This window comes from Sesamum indicum, linkage group LG12 (genome assembly GCF_026168435.1).
Source record: "Sesamum indicum cultivar Baizhima isolate 11 linkage group LG12, ASM2616843v1, whole genome shotgun sequence".
Classification (NCBI taxonomy): domain Eukaryota; kingdom Viridiplantae; phylum Streptophyta; class Magnoliopsida; order Lamiales; family Pedaliaceae; genus Sesamum; species Sesamum indicum.
In genome coordinates this window covers 2,559,232-2,570,972 of record NC_142668.1, presented here as the reverse complement: position 1 = coordinate 2,570,972, position 11,741 = coordinate 2,559,232, and the positions used below count along the sequence as shown (strand labels likewise).

At 32.0% G+C, this 11,741-nt stretch overlaps 1 protein-coding gene across 1 annotated transcript; it reads right to left on the bottom strand.

Moving 5' to 3' along the window:
* Window positions 1-309: 309 nt before the first annotated feature.
* LOC105178776 (CCCH-type zinc fingerfamily protein with RNA-binding domain-containing protein) lies at window positions 310-4,924 on the bottom strand. Its single transcript, XM_011102325.3, has 8 exons — window positions 4,845-4,924; window positions 3,019-3,990; window positions 2,759-2,926; window positions 2,494-2,673; window positions 1,629-1,705; window positions 1,326-1,487; window positions 1,076-1,181; window positions 310-748 (listed from the first exon to the last, which is right to left on the bottom strand). The coding sequence occupies exons 2-8, from the start codon at window positions 3,975-3,977 to the stop codon at window positions 706-708; spliced, it is 1,695 nt and encodes a 564-aa protein (XP_011100627.1). The 5' UTR covers window positions 3,978-3,990; window positions 4,845-4,924; the 3' UTR covers window positions 310-705.
* Window positions 4,925-11,741: the final 6,817 nt, after the last annotated feature.

Here is an 11,741-nt window from a genome sequence, read left to right as displayed (position 1 = left end):
AGGCAATTTCCGGCGAGCTGGGTATTTTTTCGATCAAAATAATACTAAAATTGAGCAATTCAATTACATAGAGGACCAAATCTAAACCCTAGAAAGATAAAGGACTAAAATGGGATTGGGCTATAGTTACATGACGAAAATTGCATTTAATCCTAAATAAAATACTAGATATTTTACCATTATGCAATAAAAGAACTCAACTACATAAAATAATCTTCATTGCTCTTGCTCCTATCAAAAGCCTATACAATTTCTCAAACCCTGATCCTGATGAGATAATTATCGTCAGCTGAAAAAACGATCAATAGATGCTACAAAAACACATCCATATTGACAACATAGTAGTTACAACATCATTAAATTATCAGAACACATATATGTACTCAAGGTTCTCTTCTTGTGCCCACACAAGAAGTGTTTTTCCCAGTACAAGAACATGCAGGTTCTATCTAAGGTTGTCTTATTCAGTTTCGGCTTATTCCCAATACATGAATTGAAATCTAATCTTACACACACAAAATATTCTTACAATTTAAGTGTCACTCTTTCTTGTGTGGGATCGCCGTACTTCCGCACAATATTTGAGTGACTCGTAGTATACAAACACAGACCACCGAAACAGCATCAGCATCAGAGTTCAGCATTCAGCACTCTAATCCCTTTGCTGTTTATGATCTATATGGTTGGTGAAATGCCATATGCAAATTAATCCCCGAACGGGCTGTCTGGAAGATTTAGCTCTTCAGAACTGCAAATTTCATGAAAAAGAAATGAAATCAGGAAAAGAAAAGGTGAGGAAACATATTTTTAAGCAAATATATATCCTTGAAATCCAAGAGTGATGCGGCCACAATGAACTAAATAAATACATTAATCGAACATCATATCGTTCCTTAAAGCAAGTAGAGAAAAAGACTATGTTGAAGCTATTGATCGCAGAAAGCATGAATGAGACATTCATCTTGCCTGCCGAATATGCAGAATATGTTGAAACGTGACAAAATGTTGATGTTGATATCGGTTTTACAATGAGAGCAGATATCCAATTATAGAAATGCAAGAATGAAATATTTACCTTTGCTGGTTTTTGTTGCTTGTCTTGATGTCATGTACTTTCCCTTTGCCGGTGTAACCAATGTGTGGAAAATCTTCCAGAGAATCAAGTTGAAGCTCATATTGTTCTGCACTAAGTATAGCATACTTTAGGCGAAAAAGGTTAAAGAAACGGAGCATGAAAACATAGTCATATTATTTAGGAAAGAGGGTTGTAAAAAAAATGAGGATCAACAAAATTGAGATGGTTTCTTGGGTAGGAAATTAACAACCTTTTGGAGGGCTCGGATTCTTGATGATCGAGGCATGATTATGGCTCGAAGAAGTAGTAGCTTCTGTCTCCAAAACATGCTTCCTCTCGAGTTCTACCAACTGTTCTTTTTCTTCAATTAGCTGCTGCTTTGGCGACGTTTTGTTTTGGCACGGTTTTGGTGCTACATGAGGAAAAACATAGACAACATAGAGTAATTTAGGGTATCAAATCAAATTACTCGATGCCAAATGAATGAGCTTTGGAAGTGGAAAAGAAACAATATCATAAAACTTGGTAAAATGGGAAAATGTTGGAGTCTTGCTTGGAGGGCTCTTGGATTCTGCATCTGGAAAGTATGGAACGTTCGGAATTGGATGCGGGGCTTTCTCCTCCGTCTTTCTGCAGGAAAATACATCAACTAGAACATCACACACTACTTTTAGAAAGAAAATCCTAATCCTAAAATGTCCACATTTAGGCAAAAAAGGAAGAGGAAGATTCACTCTCACAGAGATTGTGTGTATTCATCTTCAAGCATGTAAATTTAGAGCAAGTACATGAATGCAATCAGAGAGAACTGAGGGAAGAGGATATGCTGCAAGTTTGTCAAAATCCTCAGACGTCTCTCGTCCTTAAATTTAGTATGTGATGTAAGAACAGCAGCATATACTTGAGCAAAAAGATTTCAAGTTTTGGTCATTAGCATGAGAAACTGATGAATCAAAGTGCTTCAGCTCCACTTGCATTCTAGTAAATCAAGTTTGAGAATAAGCTTTTGGATATCGACTTTGATGAAGACTTGATATGATAAAGTGTCCTAATCTTTGTGTTTGAAAATTTAGAAGTTCATGTAGAAGTACTAGTCCAGGTGAAGATACATATTCGAATGAATTACTTCCATATCAAGAATATAACCGGTGAAGATGCACGTGTAACGCATTCGCTTTAATGGATAACAGAAAACAAGCCGGATAACGACACGAGAAACACGACAGAAGCAGAGATTATGCAGAGCGTCATAAATGAGCATAATCTGTGTCGCATGTCCGACAATTATCTAAACAATGTGAAACAAACTTGTAGATTTCTTTGCTGAAAAGGTCGTTAGACATTCCTATACATGCCAATTGGCCGAAAAAGGACTGAAACAAACTCACAGATTTTATTGTAAGGAAGCTGTTAATTACCTCTCAATGACCAGTGGTTTATGACGATAAGGCTTCACCAGTACTTGTGCGCCAGCAATAAAGTGAGGATTCGTTTTTGTCAGGACGAGGGCGGCTGTCTCCGGGTAAGCAAAAGTCACGAATCCATACATCCTCTTCTCTTGGCTAGGGATCCTAACTTCTCGGACAGGCCCGTAATTGCTGAAAATAAAGATAAAGCTTGTGTTATACAAAAGACCCACTGTAGGGATATTTGAACTCAACGATCTCATGAAAACTTCCTTACCTGAAATAGTCGTCGACATCTTGCTCACTAAATATGCTCAGCGGAGGGAAAGTCAGATAAACTTGGCACGTTCCAACTCCACCTGACTCTTGTTCCTGTCTTTCTGCGATGAATTTCAGGTACTTAGGAATATCTTCTCCCAAAATAATAGATTGCTGCCCATGTGGTCTGCATCCAAAACAACAAAAGAAACATGAAAAATGTCAATCAGTTTTTGCTGCTGAAGAATGCATCAAACAAGAAATGTTCTCATACTAAACCTGTCAATCAGTCGAATGCAGCTTGTCATTTGAGCAAGAAGTTGAGTGAGGAGACAACCTACTTTTCCTTTACTATGAGCCTCTGTGAAATACCCCTCCGCCTGAAGTACCTTCCCGTATTTATCATAGTACAGAATCGGCAGCGAAGAGATCGAAACAGGAATTCCTCTTCTACATTTCAAAAGTTCAATCAGTTCCCTCTCGAGCTGCTTAACAGATCCATTCACCGATTGATCTGAAGTTGGGGGATTAAGAACCATGCAGTAACCATTGTCCATTTGGAGTACATGCAGGTACTTACAGTTGCCACCGTACTTGCAATATCCCTGCCTAAAGTTATCACAGATCTGCATTGATGATTCAGGTAAGTGTGGACAGACATCAGCTGAGCTCGAAGACTTTTGATTGACTACCTGATGCTTTGCCAGTTCCATGCAGTAGTTCTGTGCATGGAAATCTGAACCAGCCAAGCTACAAGATGATCCCAACTGATCTTCCAAAGACAAGAACTGAGCTTGATTCCCGAGACTGGATCCTCCAGCTGCTGAATTCGAATAAGCCACCGGCCAGTATTGCAAGTTTTGAATTACAGACTGGCCAATAGGGACTTGAGACATCAATTGGCTGTTTTCAGCTGGAAGAGCTGCAGGCGGCCAAGTAGAACGAGACGAAGCTGGTACAAAAGGAGTGAACTTTGTAGGAAGATTGGAGCCTAAAGAGCGTTTCGGTTGTGGAGCTGAAACAAGAGCAGACAAGCTCGGTTTGGGAGTTAAGCTGAGTTCTTGCTTAACTTTTTGGATCAAGGACTGGATTATGTATTCTGGGCTGAAGGCCAACCTTAGCATTTCAAGCTCACCGAAATCTTTTAACAGGAGATAGCCGATAATCTTGGACACATTTTCAGGTTCTAGCTTCTGAATCCTCTGAAAAACCATCTTTGTAGACTCGGAATAATCCATCTCCAAGTTCAACCTGACAAGAACAAGGAATGCTGCTTAGATACACTTAAGATGTTCGATCAGACAATGGACGATAGTACAAGAATGCTACCAAATACAGAACTGATCAAAATCAGCTCAGTATCACATTAAAAAACACTAGAACGAAACTAGTCAACTGAAAACACATATCAACAAACACATGCATGGATAATTAAGCATTAGTTTAGTGCTCAGATACTGTATTTACACTACCCACTGGTAAAGAAGCAAATTTTGGTAAAATTGTGGATTCTTAAAACATCTATTGAAGAAGATAATTTCCTGATTTTCTTGAAACTTCCATTCACATGTAGTAAATCCAATTAAACTCACTTCCTTAAAACTAAACATTGTATCAGAGTAAGGTGGATTCAGAACTGCTGCCTGAAAATCAACAAACAGTATCATGATTGCACTACGTGAACCGAGGATAAATCAAGAACATGCAATAAATCTTAGATTGAAAATGGAGCAAGAAAACAACATAAGTTGTGGCTCAATCCCGAATACTCAACTCAAACAAGAAAAAGAAGGAAAAACAATTCTTTCAACTTCATGAAGAAATTAATACCGCCCCCCCCCCCCAAAAAAAAAAAGCAGCATCTGCATGTTCCATTTTCCATGAAAACTTCATCTTTTCATTGAAAAAAATCACTTCTTGCACAAAGAAATGTTCAAGAAATGAGCCCATTGATTCCTTTTTCCACATGCAGGAGTAGAAAAATCCTTGTGGTACAAGAACTAGCTATGATGAGGAAAACCCATGTCGAATTATATAGTAAGAAAAGGGAGTAAAAAAGAGCAAGAATCAGGCCTTTTGAAGCAAAAGAATCTTGAAAAACCCACCAAATCTTAGTGCAGAAGGGCTCTGATAAAGGAGTTGAGTGTGCAGAAATGTGTGTGTTCTGAGAAATTTGCTGGGCATATTGTGGGTTTTGGTGGGTATAAATGTGGGTTGAGTCCCAAAAAAAGACAACATTGCTCACGAACCAGAAGAGGTAAAGGACACAGAAAAAAGCCTTGTCTTTTGTCAGCTAACTTTCAGTTTCTTCTTCTTCTTCTTCTTCTATACATGCAAATAAACGCACCGATCCATCTCTTTTTTTTTCCCATCTCTGCAGCTTCCAACAAATGAACTTCTGAAAGTTACATTGAGATCATTACAGTGCAATACTTGTACTTTACGGTGTGATTAGCATAGAGTTTAGGAAAAGTGGCTAATCACTCATATTCTAATTCAAATTCAACTCAGTCAAATTTAAATTAATTATATGACAAGTGTAATATATTTGTGATGTAATTAACATATAATTAAAAAATAATAATCAATTACATAATAAAGATGCTATACTTAATCTGTAATTGATTCCTATCAAACTTAATTCAAATAAGAATTTTCCACATTTATTTAATTTACCAACCTTGTTCATCCTATGCTCCAATTAACATAATCACGTTGTGTGTTATTTTTTTCACTTTAAGATATATAATATTTTCTAGCAGTGAATTAAATTTTTTATTTCAAATTATGTTATTTAATCTTTTACTTCAATTAATATACACAAATATTATATGTATAAAAATTAAGTTATTTTTTTTATTTAATGTAAGACTTAACTTTAATATATATATATATATTAAATAAAGTAAAAGATACTATAAAAATTTGAAATAAAAAAATCCAATTTGCCCAACTTAGCATAGTTAGCCTCAGTATAGAAGTTTTAACACGAAAGTTAATTTATTCTCTTGAAATACTACTAAACTCGAAATTCTATACAAGGGAGAATTGCATTCTCCTACATTATGGGTGTAATTATTTGTAAATTTTTTATAGTTTAAAAAATTATATTTAGCACTCTTAATGTTTGCTTCCATCTAATAAATGAACCCTTATTGTTTGATCAAAATTCACTGAATTTGCTGATATTAACGAAAAAAAAATTGATATTTATCCTAAATTGACTTATTACTGATTTTTGCAGGTAAAACAATTTTTTACGAACTAAACTACTTTTATAACTGTGAAGATATCTCCTCACATGCATTAAATAAGAGGATAATTTGATCATAAAAATATTTATTTGACATGCAATAAGTCAATCGGAGTTAAATATAATTCTTTTTATTTTTTTATAATATCAGCAAATTCGATAATTTTTTATTAACTGAGGGACTTATTTGTTAGACAAAAGCAAACATTAAGGGTGCTACATATAATTTCTCAAACCACAGAAAATTTACGTATAATTGCACCAAACCTCATAAAGAAGAGTGTAATTATCCCTATATATATAATACCGATTGATACATAAAAATATATTTTTAACTTATACTTTATTATTAAGAAACAACACCTCTTGATATCTCTTTTAAATTTTTAATATTGTTTCACCAAGTATTTTACTCTATTTTTAACTTTCAATTTTCTCAATTTCTCCACCTCCATGTACTTTTAACTTCTTAATCTTATAACTTTCTTCTCTTTCTCTTTTCTATTTTTTTTTTTTTTAGCTAACGGTACACAATCATTATACACTCTAGATGTATGTAAAAATATTTAAAAATTATAAATAATTAATATTTTTATTAATTAATAAGTTCGTTATTAATCAAAGGATAGTAACTTCATCCCACGCACATGGCGGGATTTGAACCCATGACCTCTAAAATTATAAAATCTCAATTTCACCAATTGAATTATGCCTCATTGCCCATTATTTGCCCTTGTTAACATTAATGGATTTTTATTCAACTGCTTCATATATCTTTCACAATTATTTTGTTTTATAAGAGATCATGAATTATAAAAATTAATTGAAAATGTTACCTATTACATAGTAAAAAATGGGGAAAAGTACGAGAAAATTAGCATATATTTATGAAATGTAATAAAGAAAAATATTGCAATATTATGGTAGAATTTATGCATTTCAGTGTTCTCTTTTTTATAGTGGGATTTGAAATCTCATTTATGGTAGTGGCATATTTAGGCTAATGGTTGATTTTTTTTAATTTTAAATTCTATTACATATCTCGTATTATTATTAATATATATATACATGAATAAAACTCATATTATTTATATATGTAATCAGAAAAATACTTTATATACACAATATATATATATATATTAAATAAAATACGAAATGCAGCATTAATTAATTTATATACAATAGCACATTTATCTTAAGCGTTGGTTATTATTAGTGAAAATTCGACCGATTAGAATATTAGGGGCCGGGGAAGGTAAATAAAATTTTTTTAACTGGGTTATGTGTAAGCCACATGTAATTTTTTAGTCAAATTAATTGAAAATTTAACTAAAATCATATATTAAAATTTTGAAGTTATAAAACTAAATTACAAAACTCAATTTTTGAAGAATAAAATATATGTACCCACTTAAATTAAATTACAAAACTAAAATTATATATAGGGAAAAATACAAGCGGTACTTGTGATATCGCAAATGAGCAAAATTACCCTCTTATGAAAATAGCGATTTTACCTCCTTATATTTTTTAAAATAGAACAGTTTACCCTCCTATGATTTTTAAAATGAAGCAATTACCTCCTTATATAAAGAGGTAAATTGCTTCATTTTAAAAAAGTACAGGCCGGTAAATCACTATATTTTTCTCATAAGGGGGTAATGTGCTCATTTTCAATATCACATGGGGATAAATTGCTATTCAGTCATATATATTTTAGAGCTGAAACTCCGACAAGATGACATAAAACCCTAATAAAGAGTAGGAGGGTGATAATTAAATCAGGTCACATACCACCTAACTTGGTTTGTTGTATCCCAAAGGTGATAAGTACATGTGACAAAACCCACCTCTACTTCATCACTAACATTGCAACAAAGTTTGGTGGGCAAACAATGAACATCAAACTGGTTTTTTAGCATGATGTAAGAGACCTATAACACTCACATTTATTCTCACCTAATGTGTTTTTGCATGCAAGCCATTTGTCATGTTGAAATGGTGAAGTGGTTGTGAGGGTGGGTAATCATAACTCGAATATCATCGATCGGTTGTATTTGTTCGATTCTGATTTAAAAATCGATCTGAAATTTACTGTATTTTTTTTAGTAACGTATTGAAAAACGTCAGTGTGAAGTAAACAACGAATATTATGTTTGCAAGACTTTGAACGTAGATTCAAAACTGTTCCATCACAAGACCAACAAATCATAAACTAAGAGTATCTATAGAGTTTTGAGATTTAAATTAATTTCAGTAATGCGGTAACAAAAAATAAAATAAAATCTTTAGATAGATGCAAGTGAAATTACACTTTTAATCTCATAGGATAGAGGGTTCAATGCTTTCAGTCATTTGCTTTATAGAATTTTTAATATAATACAAAAATTAAAAAAAAAATCAATACATTTAATTTTATGTTTTACGAAGATTCAATACTTTTCAAAATAATCCCAAAATTACACTTTCTTCATGTATAAAATGTACAAACAAAGTCCAATTCAATGTTTTAAAACCCAGACCCGTCATCAAATCATAAAATTCAATGGATTACGGGTCACTGGTTCAACCATTGGTCCAATCGTGATCAAACTGGTGACGTCATATATATATAATAAATAATTATAAAATAAATAGAAAATAACTTTAATAATTAAATAATATAGATATACTTAAAAGTTTTGTCTTTTAAATCCTTTTCACAATTAATATTTTTAATAATATATGCTTATGATTAAATAACATAAAATAGATATGTAATAACTTAATACAACAAATGTAGTATAAAAACACAAAAGATTTAAGTAATAAAAGTCAAGTCACACCCAGAATGAAGAAATGGGAAGATAATTAGGATTTAAGCCTATTTTTAAAACAGGCCAAGACCCGACCAGTTCGCATGACTCAGAACCGGGTCGACTGGTTTCACGGTCGGACCGTCGATTCTCAAAAAAACACACAATTTTTTGCTCTCATCGATTTTTTCCTTTCGCCCGACCCATTTTATAGCCTGATCAGCGATTCAAATTGAGTTTTGAACACCGATCCAATTAACTTAACACAATTAGCAAAATCATCAGAGACAAATTAAAACTACTAACTTTAAAGCAAACTTACAATTAAACTTGAATGGGGAAAAAATCTAATGCAAATTTTTGTCGGTGTAATTAACCTTATAATATAAATGAATGGAGTTGAAAGCAAAAGGGATTTTTATCGTATATATTTCTATTGTTTAGATAAACCATTTCTTTAAAAAAATAGAAAATGTTTTATTTAAATTCGACATAGAAATGATAAATAAATAAATTTGAATAACTCCACATTAATATAATATAATTTTCTCTGATAAGGTGTCTCAGTTCTCATTATTAGATAAAGGTGTCGGATCTCGTCGTCTTCTTCACCCGTCTCGTCTCGTCTCGTCTCGTTGTCTTCTTCACCCACATTAAAAATAATCTTCTTCACTCGTCTCATTGTCTTCTCTTCGTCCTTGAGCCCGATTTTCAGAATTTGTCTCCAGCAAAAGCCGTCCTTCCTTCTCCTTTTTACACTAATTCCTAATTATGGTAGGAGAGAAAAAGAATACACATACCATCATTTTTTTTTTTGCCCCTTTTATAATCCTATTCCTACCAAATTCTTCAAAATAATTGCAAGAAAATAAAGTGGGTCAACAACACCTTTATTTCTTATCAACTCTCAAATTAGGAACTCTTCAATTTTTTCTACCGCATGTCTGATAACCTGTGGTCAGGAATAAAAATGAAGTGCGTTTTTGTAGAAACTGGATCTCTGATAGCCCATGGTCAAGAATTATCCTGAATGTGTTGCTGCAAAATTTCTTCATTTTTCCAGACTTGAGCTATTTTCTTGTAGATTTATTTTTTTTTATATCCATTTTTTTATTTTGATAAATAAAAATAATTTTTATATCCATTTTTTTTATTTTTATTAATCGAATGAAACCTGAAATCTAATTGTTATCCTCATATAGTTTATAAATTTATTTTTTATCAGCATATTTTCATATCTATGACTTACTTTTTACTATTGATTTTTATTTACCAAAAATAAAAAGCATAAATTTTGATCTTTAATTTTTAAAATAAATTCAATTTATCAGAATATCATAAAAGATTCAATTATTAAACTGAAGCCATTAATTTGATCCGGAATTGTACAATGTTTTGGTTAATTGAATTTTAATTTAAAAATTTATTGTGATTGGATTGTCCCTAGGATTGGCAACGGGGTGGGTTTGGGTGGACCAGAGACCAGCCCGCCAACTCCAGGAAGGACCCGCTCTGCCCTGGTACAAAACCGCCACTGGGGGTCTAATTAGGTAGATTCGATTATTTTTATTTTTTATTTGTTTTATAAATATATATTTATAAATAGATAAAATTTAACATATCAATTGCAAATAAAATTGTTCATGACCTGACTCAAATATTCAAGTTTAAAAAATAAATTATCAAGTACAAATAAAATTATTCATAACAAAACAATCCAAACAATTTATAACAATTATACATTACTAAAAAGTTCTTCATCTTCTTTTTTATGTATTGTGGATAATTTTTTATTTTATTAATTATTAAACAAATACCTAACTATAGATAAATAAAATGATATAATATTTTATTAGCATATATGCTATCAAAATAAAGTAAAATAATATATATATATACATATTAAATAAATATACTAGGGCGGGTTTTGGATGGGTCCTTAAGAACCTGGGACCCCCCCAGACCCGGCCAAGTCCTAGTTCTTAGGACCCATTATTCACCCCGCTTTTAATTTTTTAGACCCAGATGCGCCCCATTAGGATTGGATCCTGCCAAGTCCGGATTTAATTATTACCTCTAATTGTACCGAATGGACACCTATAATGCATGGATATTTCAAAAAATACTCGATGCAGTGTCGGACATAGCTCGGGCACGTGTCGAACATGGCAACAAAGTGTCCAAAATTTTTAAAAAAAAATAGGAATACGGCATCGGACAAGCCATAGACACGGCTGTTGGCGTGTTCGACATGTTTTGAATTTTTTTATAATTTTAAAATTTTTTTGGTTATCTTTTAAAAAAAAGAATTTTTGGCTTAATAAAAAGAACAGGAATCAATTCATTCGTCTTAAACAAAAAGTATTAGGATGAAATTACTACAAATACGAGATATTCAAGACAATTTAACTAATTTAAATTATTAGAAATTTTTCATTGTCTTCTTTTAAAAATAAACTGATTATGTATATTTTTTAAGTCGCATTTAATTAAAAATGTAGATGTAAAATATGCTTATTTTATATTTTATCTTAATATTATATTGGATATTTTAATTTTATGAGAAATTGAGGATATATATAATAAAAATATATATTATATATAGTTGTGTCAATGCCGTGTCGTCCTAATTTTTTCAAATTTTTCGTGTCCCCGTGTCTATGTCGTATCTGCAATCTGTCTGTGTCCATATATCATAGAAAGCCACCATGTTATAGAATTATGAGTTTTATTTTTGGACAAAATGCATAAAATCAGGTCTGCAAAAAAAACCCTTCTGTTATGATAATATGTTAAAAGTTTCTTTGTATTTTGTAAAACTCAACTCAATCACCCCCTCTCCGTTAAATCCAACTAACGGTGTTAATTTTTTAAAAAATGACCATTATACCCTCACTTAATATATATTATTTTTATATAAATAACCATTGGATCTTTTTTGATCAAATATTGAT

What these genes read in the sequence shown, in the direction of transcription:
- LOC105178776 (XM_011102325.3), bottom strand. Translation starts at nt 3,977, where the DNA reads ATGGATTATTCCGAGTCTACAAAGATGGTTTTTCAGAGGATTCAGAAG. An exon ending in GATGTCGACGACTATTTCAG is followed by an intron (nt 2,674 to 2,758) that starts GTAAGGAAGTTT and finishes CTTTATTTTCAG; the next exon opens with CAATTACGGGCCTGTCCGAG. An exon ending in GAATCCGAGCCCTCCAAAAG is followed by an intron (nt 1,182 to 1,325) that starts GTTGTTAATTTC and finishes TACTTAGTGCAG; the next exon opens with AACAATATGAGCTTCAACTT.